Source organism: Mobula birostris, chromosome 5 (genome assembly GCF_030028105.1).
Source record: "Mobula birostris isolate sMobBir1 chromosome 5, sMobBir1.hap1, whole genome shotgun sequence".
Lineage (NCBI taxonomy): Eukaryota > Metazoa > Chordata > Chondrichthyes > Myliobatiformes > Myliobatidae > Mobula > Mobula birostris.
The window spans coordinates 57,297,724-57,322,705 of record NC_092374.1 but is presented as its reverse complement, the minus strand read 5'-3'; the positions used below and the strand labels follow the sequence as shown (position 1 = coordinate 57,322,705).

At 38.8% G+C, this 24,982-nt stretch overlaps 1 protein-coding gene across 1 annotated transcript in view; it reads left to right on the top strand.

Annotated features, from left to right (window-relative positions):
* LOC140197695 (trimeric intracellular cation channel type B-like) overlaps window positions 1-24,670 on the top strand; it is a 42,381-nt gene extending 17,711 nt beyond the window's left edge. The window contains exons 2-6 of the mRNA XM_072258048.1: window positions 1,909-2,065; window positions 11,383-11,567; window positions 12,573-12,660; window positions 14,460-14,577; window positions 22,631-24,670. Of these exons, the coding sequence (XP_072114149.1) occupies window positions 1,909-2,065; window positions 11,383-11,567; window positions 12,573-12,660; window positions 14,460-14,577; window positions 22,631-22,855 (773 nt within the window). The 3' untranslated portion in view covers window positions 22,856-24,670. The remainder of the gene's footprint in view (window positions 1-1,908; window positions 2,066-11,382; window positions 11,568-12,572; window positions 12,661-14,459; window positions 14,578-22,630) is intronic.
* The last annotated feature ends 312 nt before the right edge of the window (window positions 24,671-24,982 follow it).

Sequence of the window (24,982 nt, the reverse complement as noted above, 5' to 3'; positions counted from 1 at the left end):
TCCCATGACCAAGAACTGATAGATGAAGAGCTGATGCAATTGGAAGAGGAAAAGATAACAATCGAAACCGAATGAGTAATGATAAAGTACGACTTTAATTTTGAAAGGGTACGTAGGTTTAGGGAATATTTGCAAGATGTTTTGAGTCCTTACAAGGAACTATGTGATAGAAAAATGTGCGAGGCTCAGCAGTCAAGCAAGCCTTCCACATCAACCATAGCAGACGACGAACCTCGAACTTTGACATTGAGGGGGGCAGTCATAGGAGAAGATGAGCTGCCTGCTCTAATGGAAACAGATGACAAGATTACACCCCAGTGTTCCACCACCCCAACACCCAGGCCGCGGACAGATACTGTACCAATTCGCGGAGAACGCAGCAGTAGCCGGGAGGCACACAGCACGCCTTTAAGAAAAATGCGGAAATAAACATGCTAATTAATTAGGTGCCGCCCCACACGTAAATGTCGGCCCAGATCAGAGATGAGGCAATCGGCACTGATCTGGAGCGACAAATACGTGTCAGGCAGCACCTAATTAATTAGCATGTTTATTTCGGCTTTTTTCTTAAAGATGTGCTGTGTGCCTCCCGACTACCACTGCACCCCTGCGTGCTTTGCAGCAATGTATTGGTTGGTGGCCCAGAGGGTGGGGGCCACTGCACCACCCAACCTGCGACGACTCAGTCTAACACACCATCATCAGTGTGCTCGGCGCTGTCTTCCCGATTCCTGTAAGTGATACACTGTACATACATTATTTCTACTTTATATCGGCTGTGTATTTTTGTGTTATTTGGTATGATTTGGCAGCTTCATAGCTTAAAGGTTACTGGAGAGCGCTTGCGCCATGTTTTTGCCAACAGCGCTTGCGTGAGATTTTCTGCCGACGGCGCTTGCACGAGATTTTTGCTATGGAGAACAGTTCAGCAATGATTGTGGAAAAGTATTTCTACTTTACATAGGCTGTGTATTTTTATGTGTTATTTGGTATGATTTGGCAGCTTCATAGCTTAAAGGTTACTGGAGAGCGCTTGCGCCATGTTTTTGCCAACAGCGCTTGCGTGAGATTTTCTGCCGACGGCGCTTGCACGAGATTTTTGCTATGGAGAACAGTTCAGCAATGATTGTGGAAAAGTATTTCTACTTTACATAGGCTGTGTATTTTTATGTGTTATTTGGTATGATTTGGCAGCTTTATAGCTTAAAGGTTACTGGAGAGCGCTTGCGCCGTGTTTTTGCCAACAGCACTTGTGTGAGATTTTCGCCATGATTGTGGAAAAGTATTTCTACTTTATATAAGCTGTGTATTTATCATATCATTCCTGCTTTTACTATATGTTACTGTTATTTTAGGTTTTATGTGTTATTTGGCATGATTTGGTAGGTTATTTTTGGGTCTGCGAACGCTCACAAAATTTTCCCATATAAATAAATGGTAATTGTATCTTCGCTTTACGACATTTCGGCTTACGAACCATTTCATAGGAATGCTCTATCTTCGGATGACAGGGGAAACCTGTAATCTTTGGTGTAGTTATTACACAGATTTCCCCAAAATATTCTTACCTAATCAGGCATGTTAGCTGTTGGGAAATGTAAAACTCGTTTGTGCTTTCTAGTGCAAAGCTTGAGTGTTAACTGAGAGACGGTAAAGAGAGAAGATCTTGAAGCTTGGTGACAGAAGTGAAAATAATTTTATTCATTCACTCAGACAAATTGCAACTTCCTTTGTAATTCCTAATACCTACTTTAGTATAATTGTCTAATTTTCACATTTTTGTTAATGTTAGTGAATAAAGTTAATATAATTAGTTTGTGGTCTGTAATCATTAGCGATACACTGGCTTGAATGAAATGTGTTTGCTTTGTTTTCCTAAAACCAATGTTTTAATCTTTCATGTTGCAGGTGTAATAGAAGTTGCACATCGCAGTCCATTTGCATGTTGGTTCAGCGGTATGCTTTCCTGTTTTGGTGGAGCAATTCTGGCATCTTTGCTTCTAGGTGAACCTCCCATTGAGCCATTTAAAAACAACAGAAGTATGATACTAGCTTCTGTAATTTGGTAAGTGTGAAAGATAAATATTTTAGTGACTTTGGGCAATATCCAGTCTCTTTTAAAGGGCTGTTTGCCCCTCTTAAGTGTTTCACTATTGCTATTTAACTCCTATTGCCAGCTCTTCTGATATGAAAAGTAGATTAATTTCAAAACTCTGGGTTGTGCTTCCATAAGTCTTTCCAGTGGTGTAGTTCATGTTAGCAGTGGATTAGCGTGTTTTTAAGATTGATGATAACTTTTCATTCCTTTTGTTAGTAAACTTGTACTGTTGAGATATCCTCACAAACATGTTAAAATAAGTTCTGATGTAGTAAGTATGCCAAAAATGTTTGTAATTTAGAATACCCAATATCAGATTTCCCTTATCACTTTTGGTAAAACTTTTTCTCGCCATCTTTATGGCCTTGGTTTTCTTTCTGTGCTTGTGCTAGAGTAACTCTATACCTCTTAGCTAGGATCTATACAAGATTATTGTTATAATTAGCTTTGAATTCTGTTGACATACAAGAAAATGAATTTCTTTTTACAGCTTTATTATTGTTGTCCCTTTTTGTACCTTGTGGTGCATTGGGTGGATTTTTTTTTGCTGTTTCTGTAGCATTTGACTTTTTTACTAGACTGATTGCTCGCTCGACGCTCAACCCAACACATGGTAAGTGTGCAAGGAGCTGGCCAGATTTGAATTCGGGACCATTCATCTTGAAGTCTGGTGCTGATGCCACTGCAGTAGCCGGCTTTTATTGTTGTTTAAGATAAAAGATTCAATTATAGAATTCAATTCTTTTACACTTTTGTTACATTGTACAATTTTAGGATGTACTGGCTGATCATTATATACAAATGGTATAAGAGTACTATTTTGATGTACTCTTACCAAGTGATCATTAATCGTGTTCCTCAGAATTTTCTGCATAGCTTCCCTACGATTGATGTTGGGCTCATAGCTTTTCAATGCTGCCTTTATTGAAATGGGATATCAGTTTAGAACCTCTTCAGTAGATAATTACCCCTAACTTGTCCAATTCTTCCTGCTAACTATCTAACACCTCTTATTCATCTGTTTGCTTCAATATTGTGCTCTTTTAAAATCCAGCCTAACTACTGTTCCCTCTGAGCTGCGCAGTGACTGAAATGTTCCTACGCACACAGCCTTTGTTGCCACTGGAATTTTCTCTTATATAATGTTTTATTAAAGTGCTGCAGTTTTAGACTGTAAAATAGACATACAGACCAATCAATAAATCAAATAAAATTAATTAATTCCTGCTCAGAGCAGTCAATAAATCAAATAAAATTAATTAATTCCTGCTCAATGGTTGGTTGTGCAGCTGTAAAAATAAATTAGAGTGAACATTGAGCCTAGGCATGTTTATGCTCATGTCCTGACTTTCAGATCATTGAGACCATAAGACAAAGGAGCAGAATTAGGCCATCTGGCCCATCAAGTCTGCTCCGCCACTCAGTCATGGCTGATTCTTTTTTTTCCTATCTCCTCCTCAACCCCAGTTCCCAGCCTTCGCCCCATAACCTTTGATGCCATGTCCAATCAAGAACCTATCAATTTCTGCCTTAAATACACCCAATGACCTGGCCTCCACAGCTGCATGTGGCAACAAATTCCACAAGTTCACCACCCTTCGGCTAAAGAAATTTCTCTGCATCTCTGTTTTGAAAGGGCGTCTCTTTCTCCTGAGGCTGTGCCCTCTTGTCCTGGACTCTCCCACCATGGGAAACATCCTGTCCACATCTACTCGGTCTAGCCCTTTCAACATTCAAAACGTTTCAAGGAGGTCCCCCCTCATCCTTCTGAATTCCAGCGAGTACAGACCCAGAGCCATCAAATGTTCCTCGTATGATAACCCTTTCATTCCTGGAATCATCCTTGTGAACCTTCTCTGGACCCTCTCCAATGCCAGCACATCCTTTCTAAGATGAGAGGCCCAAAACTGTTCACAATACTCAAGGTGAGGCCTCAGCAGTGCCTTATAAATCCACAGCATCACATCCTTGCTCTTGTATTCTAGACCTCTTGAAATGAATGCTAACGTGGCATTTGCCTTCCTCACCGCTGACTCAACCTGCAAATTAACCTTCAGGGTGTTCTGCACAAGGACTCTCAAGTCCCTCTGCATCTCAGATTCCTGGATTTTTCTCCCCGTTTAGAAAATAGGCCACACAATTATTTCTTGTACCAAAGTACATGACCATGCATTTTCCAACATTGTATTTCATTTGCCACTTTCTTGCGCATTCTCCTAATCTGTCTGCATCCTACCTGTTTCCTCAACACTACCTGCCCCTCCACCAACCTCTGTATCATCTGCAAATTTGGGAACAAAGCTATCTATTCCATCATCTAAATCATTTATATACAACATAAAAAGAAGTGGTCCCAAAACTGACCCCTATGGAACACTACTAGTCACTGGTAGCCAACCAGAAAAGGATCCTTTTATTCCCACTCACTGTCTCCTACCAATCAGCCAATGCTCTAACCATGTTAGTAATTTTCCTGTAATACCATGGGCTCTTAACTTGGTAAGCAGCCTCTTGTCTAGCACCTTGTCAAAGGCCTTCTGAAAGTCCAAATATACACAATCCACTGCATCCCCTCTATCTATCCCACTTATAATCTCCTCAAAGAATTCCAACAGGTTCGTCAGGCAGGATTTTCCCTGCAGGAAACCATGCTGACTTTGTACTATCTTGTCCTGTGTCACTAAGTACTCCATCACCTCATCCTTAACAATTGACTCTTAACATTTTCCTGACCACTGAGATCAGGCTAATTGGTCTATTATTTCCTTTCTGCTGCCTTCCTCCTTTCTTAAAGAGTGGAGTAACATTTGCAATTTTCCAGACCTCTGGCACCATGACAGAGTCCAATGATTTTTGAAAGATCATTTCTAATGCCACCACAATCTCTAACGCTACCTCTTTCAGAACACTAGAGTGCAGTTCCTATGGTCCGGATGATTTGTGTACCTTGAGGTCTTTCAGCTTTTTGAGCACTTTCTGTCTTGTAGCAGTAACTGCACCCACCTCTCTTCCTTCACACACTACAACATCAGGCTTATTTATTATATCAGGCTTACTCCAGGCTTGTTTATTTATTATTATTATTTTTATTTTATTTACTTTTTTTCCTCTTCTATATTATATGTTGCATTGAACTGCTGCTGTCAAGTTAACAAATTTCACATCACATGATAAATCTGATTCTGGTCAGGCTAGTGGCTTCTACAGTGAAGAATGAGGTAAAATACCGATTTAGTTCATCAGCCATCTCCTTGTCCCCCCATTATTATTTCTCCTGCCTCATTTTCTAGTGGTCCTATATCCACTCTCACCTCTTTTTTTTTTAAACATATTTGAAAAAACTTATACTATCCACTTTGATATTATTTACTAGCTTGCTTTCATATTTCATCTTTTCCCTTCTAATGATTTTTTTAGTTGCTCACTGTAGGTTTTTAAAAACTTCCTAAACCTCTACCTTCCCACTAATTTTTGCTTTGTTGTATGTCTTTTGCTTTTACAATAGCTTTGACATCCTTTGTCAGCCGTGATTGTACTATTTTACCAATTTGAGTATTTCTTCATTTTTGGAATACACATGTCCTGTACCATCCTCATTTTCCCCAGAAACGCATACCATTGCTGCTCTGCTGACATCCCTGCCAACAGCTTCTTCCAGTTTGCTTTGGCCACCTCCTCTCTCATTCCATTGTAAATTCCCTTACTCCACTGAAATACTGCTACATCAGACTTTACTTTCTCCCTATCAAATTTCAAGTTGAACGCAGTCATATTGTGATCACTGGTTCCTAAAGGTTCTTTTACCTTAAGCCCCCTAATCACCTCTGGTTCATTAGATAACACCCAATCCAGTATAGCTGATCCCAATCTGAAAATCATGAAAATGCCTGACGCAGGCCTCTCATGGTCTGAGTCGACGTTCCCCTCGATGTTCCTCCCCCCAGTAGGCTCAATGACAAACTGCTCTAAAAAGCTATCTCTTAGGCATTCAATGAACTCACTCTTTTGAGATCCATTACCAACCTCCCTCCAAATCTCCCATAACTACCATAACATTGCCCTTTTGTCTCGCCTTTTCTATTTCCTGCTGTAACCTGTTGTCCACCTTCCAGCCATTGTTGGGAGGCCTGTATATAACTGCCATCAATATCCTTTTACCCTCGCAGTTTCTTAACTCAACCCACAAGGATTCAACATCTTCCAATCCCATGTCACATCTTTCTACTGATTTGATGCCATTCTTTACCAGTAGAGCCTTCCTATCTCTCCGATATAATGTGTAACCTTGGACATTCAGCTCCCAACTACAACCATCATTCAGCCACGATTCAGTGATGGCCACAACATCATACCTGGCAATCTGTAATAATGCAACAAGATCATTCACCTTATTCCTTATACTACATGCATTTAGATACAATACTTTGAGTACCGTATTTGCTATTCTTTCTGATTTTGCATCCCTAATGATCTGATACACAACCTGTTGGCTGCAACTAAGTCCCATCACCTGCCTGCCCTTTTTGACAATCTGACTGCATGCTATCTTTACTTTTTGACCATCATCCTTTCTTGAGTCCCTTCACTCTGGTTCCCCCCCCCCCCACCCCGCCAAGTTAGTTTAAACCCTCCCCAACAGCTCTAATAAACCTGCCCAATAGAATATTGGTCCCCCTCGGGTTCAGGTGCAATCTGTCACTTTTGAACAGGCCATACCTCCCCAGAAGAGATCCCAATTATCTAAGAACCTGAAGCCCTGCCCCCCGCACCAGCTTCTCAACTACACATTTATGTGCCAAATCATCCTGTTTCTACCCTCACTGGCGCATGGCCATAGGCAGCAATCCAGAAATTACTACCCAGGAGGTCCTGCTTCTCAGCTTTCTACCTAGCTCTCTAAATTCTCTTTTCAGGACCTTATTGCTTTTCCTTCCGATATCATTGGTAGCACCATGTATCAAGACATCTGGCTGCTCCCCCTCCCTCTACAAAATGTTGTGGACTCAATCTGAGACATCCCTGACTCTGGCACCTGGGAGGCAGCATACCATCCGGGTGTCCCGTTCATGTCCACAGAATCTCCTGTCTATACCCCTCACTATTGAGTCCCTTGTCACTACTGCTCCCTTCTCTCTCCCTTCTGCACCACGGACCCATGCTTAGTGCCTATAACTGGGCCGCCGTGACATTCCCCCAGGAGGTCATCCCCCACAAAAGTATCCAAAGCGATATCCTTGTTTTTGAGGGGAATGGCCACAGGGGTGCTCTGCTCTATCTGCCTCTTTCCATTTCCCCTGATGGTCACCCAGCTACTCGCCTCCTACAACTTTGGGGTGACTACTTCCCTGTAACTTTGATCAATTATATCGTCGCTCTCCCATACAAGCCGAAGGTCATCCAGTTGCTGTTCCAGATCCCTAATACGGTCTTCAAGGAGCTGCAGCTGGATGCACTTCATGCAGATATAGTTCCCCGGGAGACTCTGGGTCTCCCAGTCGGCATGAAGAGCACACCACAACCATTTAAGTAGTACAGTAAGAGAGGGGGGAAAAATACCCCAAAAAGGAAACGTTAACAGACCCTTTACACAGAGCCGACTCCTCTTCTGAGCCGAAGCCTCCTTTGAGCCAAAGCCTGTCACTGAGATCAAATGGCTACAATACCATGAGCATGAGTGATTTATCAATTTATTGTGATGCCCTTTGATACATAATGAAATCAGATTAACTTCTCAGTGGCCTGTGATCCCAGTCCCTGGCCTTTTGTGCAAAAATAAATAAATAAATCACACATGTATTTGTAAACATGGGGGATTCTGCAGATGTTGGAAATCCAAAGCAACACACACAAAATGCTGTTGACCTCAGCAGGGCAGGCAGCATCTACGGAGGGGAATAAATGGTTGACATTTTGGACAGACACCATTAACCTTGGCCGAAAGCATCAATGGTTTAGTTCCTTCCTTTGATGCTGTCTGGCCTGCAAGATTTTTCCAGCATTTTTGCATGTTACTCAGATATTTGTAACTTTAAAAATATTCCACTTAGTGAAAAGGAGATCAGGTTATCCTTAAGTTTGACAAAGCATTATCAGACAACTTACTTAGCCTATTTCCTTCAAGTTGATTTTTCATATTATCCTACTCAATAAGTTACTCGGTACCAGTATAAGTCTTAAGTGACTAAATTGGGTGGATTAACTTCGTTATTGGTGAATAAATGCATCACATTGGGAACTCTTCAGTCCTTTGGCACAACTTCTATATCAAAGGATGCTTCAAAAATTATAATAGCCTTGTTTCTTCCTCTGCCTGTTGTGTATTTGCTTAGGCTTTCTGTCAGATGCTTATGCTTTTTTCCTCAAATGATCTTGATGTTCCATCTGTGTTTGCTTTTTTTTTTACATTATTTTAATATAGAAAGAAAAATCAGCAAATACCCAATTTAGTATTGTTGCTGTTCCTTCCTTTTCTAAGCTTGATTTCTACAATGTTTTGTTTTCCTATTGCGTTTTAAATCAGTTCTCATGACTTACAATAGCTGCATTGGCCTTAGTGTTATTTACTATATTTATTTGTATCAAAATCAAGTATTATGAATTTGTAGCCATTTTTGATTATGCATTTTTCTTCATAGCTTTTTAATTTCTGTTAATGGATCTAATTATAAAATTAATGGGAATAGTTCACAAATAGAACATAGAATAGTACAGCACAGTACAGGCCCTTCGGCCCACAATGTTGTGCTGACCCTTAAACCCTGCCTCCCATATAACTCCCCCCCACCTTAAATTCCTTCATATACCTGTCTAGTAGTCTCTTCAATTTCACTAGTGTGTCCGCCTCCACCACTGACTCAGGTAGTGCATTCCACGCACCAACCACTCTCTGAGTAAAAAAAAATCTTCCTCTAATATCTCCCTTGAACTTCCCACCCCTTATCTTAAAGCCATGTATTGAGCAGTGGTGTTCTGGGGAAGAGGCGTTGGCTGTCCACTCTATCTATTCCTCTTAATATCTTGTATTACTCTATCATGTCTCCTTTCATCCTCCTTCTCTCCAAAGAGTAAAGCCCCAGCTCCCTTAATCTCTGATCATAATGCATACTCTCTAAACCAGTCAGCATCCTGGTAAATCTCCTCTGCACTCTTTCTAATGCTTCCACATCCTTCCTATAGTGAGGCAACTAGAACTGGACACACTACTCCAAGTGTGGACTAACCAGAGTTTTATAGAGCTGCATCATTAGCTCGCGACTTTTAAACTCTGTCCCTCAACTTATGAAAGCTAACACCCCATAAGCTTTCTTAATTACCCCATCTACCTGTGAGACAACTTTCAGGGATCTGTGGACATGTACACCCAGATCCCTCTGCTCCTCCACACTACCAAGTATCCTGTCATTTACTTTGTACTCTGTCTTGGAGTTTGTCCTTTCAAAGAGTACCACCTCACACTTCTCCAGGTTGAACCCCAGCCCACTTCTGCATCCTATCAATGTCCCTCTGCAATCTTCGGCAATCCTCTACACTATCCACAACACCACCAACCTTTGTGTCGTCTGTAAACTTGCCAACCCACCCTTCTACCCCCACCTCCAGGTCCTTAATAAAAATCACAAAAAGTAGAGGTCCCAGAACCGATCCTCGTGGGACGCCACTAGTCACAATCCTCCAATCCCAATGTGTTCCCTCCACCACAACCCTCTGCTTTCTGCAGGCAAGCCAATTCTGAATCCATCTGGCCAAACTTCCCTGGATCCCATGCCTTCTGACTTTCTGAATAAGCCTACCGTGCGGAACCTTCTCAAGTGTCTCACTAAAATCCATGTAGATCACATCCACTGCACTACCCTCATCTATATGCCTGGTCACCTGCTCAAAGAACTCTATCAGGCTTGTTAGACACGATCTGCCCTTCACAAAGCTGTGCTGACTGTCCCTGATAGCATGGTAAATACAATGAAAGGCATTATCAAGATACTGCTCCAATAAAGAATTTGCTGTGCTCCCCCCAAATAGAAATGAGTTTAAATGTTACAGGTGGAAACTTTACAGTTAATTTTTGCAGTACTGACAAACGATGTGCATTATTTGCCCAGTTACAAACATCTTTGATAACTATGTTTCAGAATGCTTCATTAATTGCAAGTGGCTTTGTATTGCTTTTGGTTCCATATTTCTCTCTTTCTTTCATGTTATTAACCCAGTTTTGGTGTCGCCTAATTTATACTAAACCAATTAATTCCCATTTTGTTAACCCCTCTTTGCATTTTGTAGGAAATACATCGGACATTGTCTGCTCTTAAGTATAATGGTTTTTGTCGAATCTTCAATTGTTACTTTATAGCCTCTTTTTTTTTACACAAATTATAGGATTTTTCTTTAGCATCATTCTATGTTCTAGGGGCAAACTTTCATTTCATCATTCAAGAAAGGACCTATAAAATACAAATTTAACCATTGTATTAAAAGCAAAGGCTTCAGTATTTTCTGGGAACACAGTTGCTCATATTTGAAGTTTGTCATTAATGCCTGTTGAGAATATGTTCTCTGCTATTGTTTGACAAAGAGGGAATATTAAACAAATAGTGATGTTTTGACTTGTTGAATAATCCAAATGAGTATTGATAGAGTATTTGCAAAACTAAAATTTGGAAGGATTTTCAAATATAGTTCTCTCTGATCTGAGATTCTGATGAAATATATTGGTAACCATTACTTGCAAGATCAATTTGTTTTCCAGCATGCTTTACTATTTTACTGATTTTTTTTTTGAAAGTTTGCCTTGAGAATAAAGAACAATTTCTGTAGAAACTGGATATGTTGATGCCTTCATGGTATTATCTCTTTTCTCTGATGAGAGCTGACATTTCAAAGAGTCAGTGCCCAAACTTGTTGTTCAGGCCAAAAGTTTCTTATTTGCAAACTTTACTGATATTAGTGTGTAAAGTTGGTAAAGGGGTGTGGAGTGATGGTAGGAGGAGGCATAAAACACCTTTGCAGCAATTTTATTATAGCTTGTTCCATGGTGCCGTTTGTATGGAAGTACATATATTTCTTGAAGTGAAATAATCTAGGCTGTTTCAATGTTCTCTGTCAATTGGCTTAGATAAAACATAGATTTTACCTCTTTGTGAATGAAATGGGAGGAAAACCCAGGAATATGTAATTATATTAACTTGGATTTTTGCAGTGAAGCAATTTTCCTTGTCAAGATACTTTAGATTCATATATAATACTGCTTTCTCTAAAGGTCAGCCCTCTTATTTTCTTGATATTTTTAGGTATTTAATATTCTACTGTCCATATGACAAGTTCTACAAATGCTGCAACTTTTTACCAACCAAATTATTTATAGCTGGTATGAAGGAGGTAACAAGAGCCCGCAAAATTGTTGCAGGAGTAGTGGATGCACACAACCGTTACAGAAATGGATGGCTTGCTGTAATTGCTGTTGGATGGGCTAAAGGTAAGAGGCTGTTTCATTCATATTGTACATGTACTTTTCTTCTCGCCTTTTCTTTTATTCTTGCCTCCTAGTTGTGAAAAATGGTAAAACGTGTTGTCATGCTATTCCATTCGTATTCCCCGACTTCTGCTACTGGGTAACAATTAGAAGAAGGAATTTGATTACCTCTTGTGTTTTTCCATCATCACATAATTGAATAATGTTGCATGGCAGAGAGGGGTATACAGTTTCTTCAAGACAAATTACAATTATGGAGTACAATTATTTATCTCTTCCTTTTCAAAGTTCACAGTACATTTATTATCAAAGTAGGTATGCCATATACAACTTTGAGATTCGTCTTGCAAGCAGCCACAAAGCAAATAAACACAACAGAATCCACAAAAAAACCCACGCCACAAAGACTGTCAAATATCCAATGTGTGAAAAAAGAATAAATCATACAAAAGATAAAAAAGTAAATAAATAATACACAGAACAGGAACTACATAGTTGCCAAAAGTGAGTCCACAGCTATGAAACCAGTTCATCGTTGAGGCGAGTAAACTCTTATGGATCAGTGAGCTGAACACCGGTTCATCCTTCACCCTGAGCTTAATGCTTTAATGTTTTTATTCTGGCTCGGTGCTTAATTCAGCTAACCATTGGTTTGTTTTTTGCTCTCGGGCCTGGGCCGCACTGCTTCAATTCAGTCTGAAGTCCGTTCCACCAATATCTGCTGTGGCATTACCTGCATTCTCAAGAGTCCATTTCATGGAATCCTTCAGGATACTGCAAAAACTCCAGGTCATTCAGATGGTTCAGAAGCACAACTGCCAAATGGAAATTACAGGTTGCAGATTGCAGTGATCGTAGTTTCTAAAATCTATTACTTAGTAGAATATCTAGTAGTTTTGTTAGCTGCGCATAAAATGTTTTTGTGTCTCACCTATGCTGTCTTGGGAACTGTGATATTCAGTTATTACACTATTTTAAATATTAATTTTTTGCAGTGTCTGTCCACAGGTGCTGGTTCTGGCTTGATATCCAATTTCGAACAACTCGTGCGTGGTGTCTGGATCCCTGAGAGAAATGAGTTGCTGAAAATGTCCTAGTATGTAATGGTTTCAACATTGTGTTGCATTTGTTTTAAATTGAAGTAACAATGAAAGTACTGAGCTATTTCCAATTTTTTGGCTGTCCTCTTTAGAAAAAAAAAATTGCTTTAAATCTTAATGCCCCATTTAATTTTCTTCCTTCAAGATAACAGGTAACATGATTATTTTCAGAAATGAAAATAAAGTGTAAATCGTGGCAGCAGAGTATATTGGAAATATCATTGCTTACGGAATTTCACAATTATTAGAGTAAAGATTAATGTGCTTGTGAAAAAACTCTAAATTAATCAAAAAGCCAGATGATCAATGCCTATACTTGTAAGGAAAGATCTTTAATAACATTACAATTATTTCTTCTCCTCTCTGGGAAAGGAAAAGAATATATTCTTGTCTATTTTTCCTCGTCCTGGTGTAAGTAGAATATCTTGTCATCTTTATAGGCAGACAGAAGCTCAACATCATTTTTAAATTAATCACTGATTTGGCCCTCATCCTTCCACCCCCCACCCCTTCCCTTTGAATATGAAGAGGTTATTTTCTGACATAATGGCAGTAAATGAGCAAAACCTAGTCAGGCTTTACTTTCCTTATTTTGAGTTTAAGAATATTTTGTACAGAACAATATACCTTGGATGTTGAAATTCTGGAATGTAAATAAAATAAGTGTTGAAATAGTCAGAAGGTCAAGCAGCATTGAGGGTGACAAGCGTTTTGGATCAGTGCCTTTTCATTGGAATAGGGGATGTCTCCAAGGACATGAAAGGCAGGAAAGATTAAACTGTGAAAGAAGTAGTTCTGAATGTAACATGAGATCTGATAAATGCCATTGTAGCATGTTATTCCATATTACAAAGTTCCGAAGTGTTTTTGTTACTGCTGCTGTCATAAAATCTTCCTTCTATTGCTATTGTAGGTGAGTAGACATTACCCCCTTTGCAATTGCTCATTGCTGAAATAGAATTTCTAAATCTTCACTGTCCCTTTGATCCATTCACTTGAGGCAGTTTAATTCTTGCATCTATGCACATAAACCTGATGTAATTTAGAAGTTGATAAAATTCTGATTATTTCTTCCATTGAAATCAATAGGCTGATCAATTGTGAAAATGTAAATTGTCATTTCCTTTGTGAACAAGACTTGGGTCAGATTACTACTGAGTAAGAACTTAAAATATTCTGCAGTATTGCAAACCTGAGTTCACTTTACCAATTAGACCAATGCACAGATGATTCATCCCGGAGTAATACTTTACAATAGCATATTAGAAATACTATATTCAAAGGTGCTCTCAAAATGTATTTCTTTAGATTTTGTATATTTGCTACCTTTTTACAAAAAGCATTCATTTATAGAGTCCCTGTCATCCATGGCTTTTTTGTGATTCTGGTCCTATGCATATATACTTTTCTAGGGTTAAGGGCATATTCCAATATTATGTACAGTACAGTCAGAAAAATGTCCAGATACTCGCATGACATTTTTAAAAGAAACTTTGAACATTTACACTTCCTATTAAATCTCAAAGCTTAATCCAACAATAATGAAAGTCATGGGCAGTAGATAGCCTTAGGTTATACATGGATTTTTGAAAAATTAGCTGTGGCTTGCTACTGCTAGAGAAAAAAATGCTTATGGACTTTGGTGAAGAATAAGACCTAGTTTTACTATTTTTTTCAAAATATTGCTACTGCATAACAAAATTAGTTGAGAATGACTTTTTTTCTGAGTATAGACTACGTAATGGAAGAATAACTAAATGTTGTTAATTTGTATATTATCCTGTTTCTATTTCAGTGCAACAAAAGTAACTCTGATAGGCGCTGTGCTCTTTACTTTGCAACAGATGAATTATCTGCCTATTACCAGACACAACCTGATCTTTTTGTACACTATGTTTGTAGTTTCAACAAAGGTATGTGAATGGTAGCAAATGTATTATTTTCCTTTTGCAGAATAAAGATATGGTAATAGAATTGTTGCTGATTCCTCATATTAACTTGTGTGAGACAATTTGTCATTTTTTTTGTCTTCACTACTTTCATGTAAGTATATACAATGAACACAATATACATTTTCTATTCTTTTGAGACTGTGGGTCAGAAACAAACAATTTAAATGTGATGTCAGACTGGTGCTGAATGTTTTGAATTGCTCTATGCATAGTATTTGACAAATGTGGAAACTTTGGACTGAATTTTTTCTTTGCCTAGAACAATGAGAGAGATCTGGAACTTGAAGTTGGTATAAAAGTATTATTTCATGAATATGATTTAGATGGAATAAATCAGTCATTTTCTAGTCTTGGAAAACCTTCAGCATAGCAAAATATTTCTTTCCAAGGCACCTTTGGTTTGCTTTTAAGTTGGATGTGATATAGAGTAAAATTCTTGATTGCTTGTTGCAATCGTAACTTTGGTGGTGCTGGACAAGCAGATTGCCCTTGCTGTGTATTTAATCCTATTTATACCCAACAATTTTTAATTTGCTCTGTTTTGTGTAGGGCAGTGTTTCCAAAACTTTTTTGGATTACCACCCCCTTGGCTCCCTGACCACATCCCCAATGCCCCCTCTCTCTTTCCAGTTATTACATGAAAACTATAAGGAATTTTGATTTGCGATCCACAGTGAAATACAATAGGAACTGCCAATTCAAAGTTGTGACAAATAATTGCAAAAGTTATTCAAATCTAAAATCAATTTAAAGCTAGAAATAAAATTATTTAATTTCAGCAAAACAGTTTTCATCAATTTTAGTGTGTATATCAGTAGTCCAACTATTCATACTTAATTGCTTTTTCACCTTTCAATATGATGGATGGGCTTGGTGCAGTGATATAGCTTCTCAGCATTGTGATTAATGTCACGTAGAAGGGGTCTCAGATCCCCATGTTTGGTAATTTGCAGTCTGTTTCGTTACTTTGCAAACTATTGGAAAGGATCCTTAAGAATAGGATCCACGAGCACTTGGAGAAGTACAGTCTACTCAAGGATAGTCAACATGGCTTTGTGAAGGGAAGGTCGTATCTCACAAGCCTAATTGAGTTTTTTGAAGAGGTAACAAAAGAAGTTGATGAGGCTGGAGTGGTAGATGTGGTCTACATGGATTTTAGCAAGGCACTTGACAAGGTCCCCCACGAGAGACTCATCCAGAAAGTCATGAGGCATGGGATCAGTGGAAACTTGGCTGTTTGGATAAAAAATTGGCTTAAAGGAAGAAAGAAGAGGGTAGTAGTGGAAGGAAAGTATTCTGCCTGGAGGTCAGTGACTAGTGGAGTGCCGCAAGGATCTGTCCTGGGACCCCTGCTCTTTGTGATTTTTATAAATGACCTGGATGAAGAGGCGGAAGGATGGGTGAGTAAGTTTGCAGACGACACGAAGAGTGGAGGAGTTGTGGATGGAGCTTTAGGTTGTCGAAGGTTACAAGAGGATATAGACAGGATGCAGAGTTGGGTAGAAAAGTGGCAGGTGGAGTTCAATCCGAATAAGTGTGAGGTGATGCATTTTGGAAGGACAAACCAGAAGGCTGAGTACAGGGTTAGTGGTTGGTTACTTAAGAGTGTGCATGAACAGAGGGACCTTGGGGTTCAAATCCATACATCCCTCAAGGTCGCTGCACAGGTTGATAGGATAGTTAAGAAGGCCTATGGGATACTAGGCTTCCTTAATAGGGGGATTGAGTTCAAGAGTAGAGAGGTCATGTTGCAACTCTACAAATCTCCGGTGAGACCACACTTAAGAATATTGTGTTCAGTTCTGGTCACCTCATTATAGGAAGGATATGGAAGCTATGGAGAGGGTGCAGAGGAGATTTACTAGGATGTTGCCTGGATTGGAAAACAAGTCTAATGAGGCAAGGTTAGCAGAACTGGGGCTTTTCTCTTTGGAGCATAGAAGGGTGAGAGGGGACTTGATAGAGGTTGACAAGATTATGAGAGCCATAGATAGTGTGGATAGCCATTACCTGTTTCCCAGGGCACGAATAGCAAACACCAGAGGGCATATGTACAAAGTTAAGGGAGGGGAGTTTAGGGGAGACGTCAGGGGTAAGTTTTTTTACACAGAGGGTTGTGGGTGCCTGGAATGACTTGCCAGGGATGGTGGTGGAGGCTAAAACATTAGGGGTATTTAAGAGCCTCTTGGACAGGCATATGGATGAAAGGAAAATAGAGGGTTATGGGGTAGTGTGGGTTTAGTATGTTTTTTTTAACTAAATATATGGGTTGGCACAACATCAAGGGCCTGTACTGTGCTGTAGTATTCTAGTGTCTAGTTTGAATGAAGTTGAACAACTGCACTGAAACCACGCTCCACTAAATATCATGTTGTAAAGGCAATAAAGAACATCTTGATCTTTTCCCCCAGTTCAGGATAGCATTCAGAGATTTCTTTCTGCAACCATAAGTCTTGATATGATTTTTTTTGAACCTCTGCTTTGGCTCAGTTATTTTGTAGTGAGATCAGTTCTTTCTCTATGCTTCCTGTTAATTTCTCATTGTAAGTGTTCAGGAATGGATTTTATTTACCACTATAAGGAAAGTATTTAATGATTTGTGCAGCTGATCACTTAAGTTGTTGCAACAAGATGTTGTCTGTGAATTGCATAGTGAATAGTAAATATGTTAGGTACAGCTTTTTCAAGGAAATAATAAGTTCAAGTGGTGTTCTGTCATTGATGGTGCTGCATCTGTTGCACAAGCAAGGATGCTGGTGACTGGACATCCTCCTCTTTAAAAATCATGAAATTTTGACTTTCCCTTCACGTCTCTTTCTAGTTCCCTTACATATAACAACACTTCAACCATGCTTTCATCTTGAGGATGTGACTAAACACATTGATGAAGGAAGAGCAGTAGATGTAGTGTTTATGGATTTCAGCAAGGCATTTGAATAAGGTACCCCATGCAAGGCTTATTGAGAAAGTAAAGAGGCATGGTATCCAAGGGGACACTGCTTTGTGGATCCAGAACTGGCTTGCCCACAGAAGGCAAAGAGTGGTTGTAGACGGGTCATATTCTGCATGGAGGTCGGTCACCAGTGGTGTGCCTCAGGGATCTGTTCTGGGACCCTTACTCTTTGTGATTTTTATAAATGGCCTGGATGAGGAAGTGGTGGGGTGGGTTAGTAAGTTTGCTGATGACGCAAAGGTTGGAGGTGTTGTGGATAGTGTGGAGGACTGTCAGAGGTTACAGCGGGACATTGATAGGACGCAAAACTGGGCTGAGGAGTGGCAGATGGCGTTCAACCTAGATAAGTGTGAAGTGGTTCATTTTGGTAGGTCAAATATGATGGCAGAATATAGTATTAATGGTAAGACTCTTGGCAGTGTGGAGGATCAGAGGGATCTTGAGGTTCGAGTCCATAGGTCGCTCAAAGCAGCTGCGCAAGTTGACTCTGTGGTTAAGAAGGCATACGGTGTATTGGCCTTCATCAATCGTGGAATTGAATTTAGGATCCGAGAGGTAATGCTGCAGCTATATAGGACCCTGGTCGGACCCCACTTGGAGTACTGTGCTAGGTTCTGGTCGCCTCACTACAGGAAGGATGTGGAAGCCATAGAAAGGGTGCAGAGGAGATTTACAAGGATGTTGCCTGGATTGGGGAGCATGCCTTATGAGAGTTGGTTGAGTGAACTTGGCGTTTTCTCCTTGGAGTGACGGAGGATGAGAGGTGACCTGATAGAGGTGTATAAGATGATGAGAGGCATTGATCGTGTGGATAGTCAGAGGCTTTTTCCCAGGGTTCAGATGGTTGCTACAAGAGGACACAGGTTTAAGGTGCTGGGGAGTAGGTACAGGGGAGATGTCAGGGATAAGTTTTTTACTCAGAGAGTGGTGAGTGCGTGGAATGGGCTGCCGGCAACAGTGGTGGAGGCAGATACGATAGGGTCCTTTAAGAAACATTTAGATATGTACATGGAGCTTAGTAAAATAGAGGGCTTTTGAAGTTAATAACTCATCTCCTTCTACCTTAGGCCACGAACTTATCAATCACCCCTGATGAGTTACTAACTTCAAACTTTCTGCATAATCACTCAAAGCGTTGAACTGCATGTGCATGTAACGAGAGCTGCATAACTCATCTCCTTCTACCTTAGGCTACAAACTTATCAATCACCCCTGCTGTGGACACTATCTGGAGGTCCAAGATTTGTATGCTCCACGAACGCTGGACTAAGTGTGTACATGTAGAAAAATAAATTTTGACTATGTTGAAAAATAAATGTGCTAGGTTTTCTAAAATTGACTCCTTTTACCTTTTCTAAAATTGACTCCTTTTACCTTTTCTAAAATTGACTCCTTTTACCTTATAGGGTCCTTTAAGAAACATTTAGATATGTACATGGAGCTTAGTAAAATAGAGGGCTGGTGAAGTTAATAACTCATCTCCTTCTACCTTAGGCCACGAACTTATCAATCACCCCTGATGAGTTACTAACTTCAAACTTTCTGCATAATCACTCAAAGCGTTGAACTGCATGTGCATGTAACGAGAGCTGCATAACTCATCTCCTTTTACCTTAGGCCACAAACTTATCAATCACCCCTTGTAATGCTATTCCTGTGGTGATATGTAAAGTTTGGCCACTATATTAGCCTTGGCACATATTTAGGATTTTTTTTTTTTGCAGTCTGTTTTCCTAACTTCAATTACATGGTTCAAAAGCAATAAATGCTGGAATCCTGTTTATTAGTAACCTCTGAAGGACAAGAAATAAAATGTGTGGGGAGAAAAAAGATTCCAAAATTCTAAGTAGTACTTTGATCTTTTATGATCAAGAAAATTCTGTTTTGAAGTTCAAATTAATCTTGAATTTGCTTGACTTACGATTTTTAAAAGAGGAAGCATAGCCTATTTTAGATGCATGAGTTTTTCACTCTGGCTCAGAACGTTACACTGAAGTGCCGAATGGATAACTGGGTCAACTTACTTCAGCTCTGCTACTGCGATTTTGTTGCTATCAGCTGTTCCATTATTTTTATGCTGTGGTGTCATTGTGTTTACTTCCCTGTAAATACAGTGGTGCTTCAAAAGGACAAAATGTGAATACAAAAAGAACATTTGAACCCTCTCATATTTAGCTGATTACATTGGCTTTCAAGAATTTAATTCAAATGTTATTGGGTTAAGACTATAAATGAATTTTTTTTATCAAAATTGTGTGTTTAAGATGGTTGGAAGGAAGTCAAATTTACTTCCTTAACAAAGTCTTCTCTTGATAATGTGAGTACAGTAAAAATAGGATATAAGTTATGAGATTAAGTAACCAATCAAACAAAATTTTTTAGAAAGTAGTAACTCAAACTGTCTTGGCACAGCTTGGGTATGGGGCATTCTATTTGGACTGTTAGCTTTTTGGACATTCCAGAAACATTTTTTCAAGCTGATTTGAATGCAGGGTTTTCAGGAATGATCCAAGCAACTGAGGTGAAAACTAAGTATGATTGTGTCAATTTACAGATTTGACCAATGCCCAATCACCTAGACATTTACATGTTTTGGTGTGTTGTAATTTTGTATGGTGTTAGAAATAAAACTTTGCAGTGATTACACCATGATTCCAGGCACAATAAATAATGTTTCTACAAGATGAGTAGCAAATTAAAATTTAACTAACACTACTTAATTTTGTTTACCCTCATGTATAATGTGGTCTTTTGTGAGCAACACACAAAATGCTGGAAGAACTCAGCAGGCCAGGCTGTGAAAAAGAGTACAGTCGACATTTCGGACCAAGACCCTTCATCAGGACTGGAGGGAAAAAAAGGATGAGTCAGAAGGTGGGGGGAGGGAAAGAAGAAACACAAGGTGATAGGTTAAGCCCCAGGTGGGAGGGGTTGAAGTAAAGAGCTGGAAAGTTGATTGACAAAAGAGACACAGGACTGGAGAAGAGGGAATCTGATAGGAGAAGACAGAAGGCCATGGATGAAAGAAAAGGGGGAGGAGCAGCAGAGAGGTGATGGGTGGGGGGAAGCGCAGGTAAGGAGATGAGGTGAAAGATGGGAATGGGGATTGGTGAAGGAGGTTGGGGGGCTTTACTGGAAATTGGAGATATTGATGTTCATGCAACGAAGTTGGAGGCTATCCAGAGTGTTACTTCATTGAGGCAGTAGAGGAGGCCATGGACTGACACGTTGGAATGGGAATAGAAAGTGGAATTTAAAATGGGTGGCCAATGGAAGATCCCGCTTTTTCTGGTGGTTGGAACGTAGGTGCTTGGCGAACATGCCCTATTTACATTGGAGACCCTCTCCTATCAGATTCCCCTTTCTCCTGCCTAATATCTCTTTCATCAAATAACTTGCCAGCTCTTTACTTCACCCCTTCCCCACCCTCCTGGTTTCACCTATCACCTTGTGTTTCTTCCTCCCACCCCAGCCACCACCTTACTGTTACTCCTCCCCCCCCCCCCTCACCCCCATCCTTATGAAGGGTTTCAGCCCAAGTACGGAACATCAGTTGTACTCTTTTTCATAAATGCTGCCTGGCCTACTGAGTTCCTCCGGCATTGTGTGTGTGTGTTGCTTAGGTTTCCCGCATCTGCAGATTTTCTCTTGTTTGTGGACAGTCTTTTGTGATGGGGGATTGTGATTGGAAGACTGAATATCTGACAAATCGTAAATACAAGAGATTCTGCAGGTGCTGGCAATCCAGAGTAATAAAATGCTGAAGGAACTCAGGGCAAGCAGCATCTATGGAGAGGAATAAAGAGATGATTTTTAGGCTGGTACCCTTCATCAGTACCTGATGAGGCCTGATGAAGGGTGTTGACCTGATTCCTCTCCATAGATGCTGCTTGGCCAACTGACTAACTCCAACATTGTGTGTGTGGTGTGTATTATTCTTAAGTACCCATCTATATGATTTAAGCATTTTAAATCTTGAAAATTTTTGACATGATGTGTAAATGTTGAAAGTATTATACAACAAATAATGAGTGCATTTTCCCTAACCGCAACAAATACATGCGGAACAAGAAAATAAGAATTTTTAGTGCATTGCATTTTTATTTCCTTATACTGTATTACCTGCTATTTTTATATGTGCGGTTGCATAGCCTATTATTGTCTGTTTTTGTTTCAGATTTATGGCAAGAATTTTTTTCATTTGAAAGCTTTTGTTAATTAAGATGTGAAGGTTTTGCTGTTGCATTGGTGGCAGTACACATTGCTGCTGAAGGGATGAAAAGAAGTTTTGAGACACTGATCTAGATAGAAATCTAGGATTTTCTTTTCCAATATAGATGAGTGAATTTATTTTCTCAGAACAATGTTACATTAAGTAAAACTAGCCTGCAAAAAGCATGGTGTGATCAAGACAGTGTGACCAAATTTTGTTTGTTAGTGGGGCCTTTGATGATGAAAACAAAGTTACTTTTATGAGCCCTTGGCAATGTTTCACGGAGTTTTTTTAAAATTCTACTGGCCTTTAATGCTATGCAATAAGTATAAATTGTATGTCTTTGCATTTTTTTCTGGATAATTTTGGTAAGGAAATGTGGCTTATATTTGCCTTCTCATGCTTGATTGTTAAATTGGATAGTAATCCCAGAAAGTTAACTGAAGTTGTTCTCAACCAATCCCAGCTCTTTGAGGGCTGTACTGTTCATTACCCAGGTAATGAGCAGGATTCTTCAATTAATCTGGTGTTGGTCAGCATATTAATCGCTGATAAGTAAAAATCAAATTCTTAATGTTGATTGCTTGGGGAAGAGTTTAAAAACAATGTCTGTAAACTATGGCACTAATTTTGTATGAACCTTTTGTTTATTTACATCATAATTGCCTTTTGAATAGTCTTTCACTGAAGAACAAGATATTGCCAGTAAATAGAATACTGTTATAGCTGCTGGACAGCACTAATATTATATTGCATCCTTTTGCAGCTTGTCATATTTTTAATATTGGAGTTATCTTGGCTTTGCATAGGCCTGTACAATTTGGCCAATATATCACTTTGTATTTCAGGTTGCAATGGTGCTCTTTAATATTCATCTATCACCTTTTGCACCAATGGAAGTTGCTTTGTACCGTATGGCTTTTAGTTGGCAATCCATTTCCTCTGAAAGCAATGTTAAGACAGAAGCTTCAAACAAAGAAGAATTGCAGAGGAAAAGCTGCCCTGCTCCCCCAGGTTTTCCTTCTGAGGAAGCTGAAAATATCAAAAGAAGGAAGACGAAGAAGTCTGAATGAGAAACTCTTCAAGTTGAAAACTCAGGATTTTTTTTGTTGGACTTTTGTTCTGTTGAAAGCTTTTTCTGTGACGTCGTAAAATTAAGAAAGTCTTCGATAGCGGAAGTAATATGGGGAGTAATAATAGTCATCTGCAAAGTAAAATGGTCTTAGATATGAGTGAGAGGTACCATAAAATTTAGGTAGAAAACTATTGAAAGTAAATAGACTAAAGTTTATTTTAATAAAGTTGACTCTTGTTTTACTATGGGTTTAAGTAGGAAGTATATTTGATACCTGTGAACAATTTTGAAGTGCCCTTTGTGCAAATAAAATATTGCTGCAATTTTGTATTGATGCCAAGATTAAAATACTGTTTAAAGTTTATTGAATTCGTGGAAGCCTTGTGCAGGGAATTCTGTTTATAAATTCTACAAGTGATAGCAAATACTGAAATTGTACATTCTACAAAAGGCAATACTTTAAAACAATTTGCTAAAACAAAGTTTTTAAACACCTGGAAATTAAAATTGCTGCCTACTCTTAACCTAGTCACCTTTATCTGAAAACTGGCTCCATTGTTGTATTTTGACAGACCCAACCGGATTTCTATGAATGTAAAAGTATATGTTAGGTCTGAACTTCTGTATTGCTTGACAATATTTTTCAACATGCTGTCCAATGATTTTTGACAGAGAAACTGTTGCTGGGTAATGTAGGAGGAAATGGATAAAAACAAATACAGGTGTTATTTCAGTTTGTATATTTGGATTTAAATAATATATTTAATGTGTTTTTTCTTCTAGTTTGTTCATTATATTCAAAAGGTACTGTCAACATTTGTATTCCAGTTTTTGGCTTATTGTCCCATCAGTAATTTAATAGTAAACAAAATTTGTTCAGTAATAAAGTATATGGCATAGCCAAAATGTTGAAATTTACACTTTGAATTCTTTAGTTATAGAGGATAACTTTCAATTTTGTCATTTAATTAACTGTGAACTTGGGATTTGTTTATATAAGAAAAGTATGTTCCCTGCACTATGAAATCATTTTATTTTGTTCATATGCAAAGTGAATTTATCCTCTTTGGCCATTGTTAGTTAACCATTTTTGTACCAATGATACAAAGCACATATTTTTGTGGTGCAGTTCTTGTTTGCTGTTTTTTTAAAATATACCAGTTTACAAAACATTTTGTAAGCCAGTAGGTATGACAGCAATATGAGGTAGAAAAATTGCTTTATAGTGTATTTTCGTACAATATAGTATGGAATTTGTCCAGAAACCTCTGGCACAAGACTGACTCAATATTTTAAAGTGCAAAAAAAAATCTGCAGATGCTGGAAATCTGAAATAAAAACAAAGTTCTGGAAATACTCAGCAGGATAGGTAGCGAGAATGATGTAGCATTTCAAGTTGATATCCTTACACTAAAACTCTTGAAAGATCTTTGATTTGAAAAAGTTTGGGTTTTTTTTTTCTTCACAAAATGTTGCCTGGCATGCTGAGCATTTCCACATTCTGTTTTTATGTCTAGATTTATTCTCGAAATTTGATTATCTGTTCTAGTGTGAAGCATACCAAGTTGTTGTTCAAGATTAGATTTAAATGCACAATGAAAATATTTTCAGGAACCATCTTGCCTTATTAAACAAGATAATGAGTGATGAATTTGAGCAAGTATTGGCACTCATTTGTAAAGGAACATACTATCAGCATTCTACAGACTGATAACTTTTGTAATTTCTGGGTTAATAGTGATTTGAAATGTAACAACTTGAAGTGCAGATTCGCTGATGAATATGCAAATAAAATTCAAATTTCCTTTCTCTAGCTATGTATTTAATGGTGTTTTTTTTAAGAGATTTTCCCTTTCCTTTATGTTCTCTTTTTACTCTTGACATTCTTGTCTTTCCTACTTTCACTGGACTGCTTATCAGTCTGTCTTGTAGGGAGCAGAGATAAATTTAAAAAACACAATTTGTTCTATTAATTGTGTTGAAGAATCGTTATCATTCTGGTTAAGATACACTGCTGCCTGTTGAAGAAGTGCTCTATGTTTCTAATGTTTCTGAACTTAGTGGTAATGTAAAGTAGGACAAACTTGGTAACAGTATTGATCTGTAAAGCATGAGCTTTTACTTG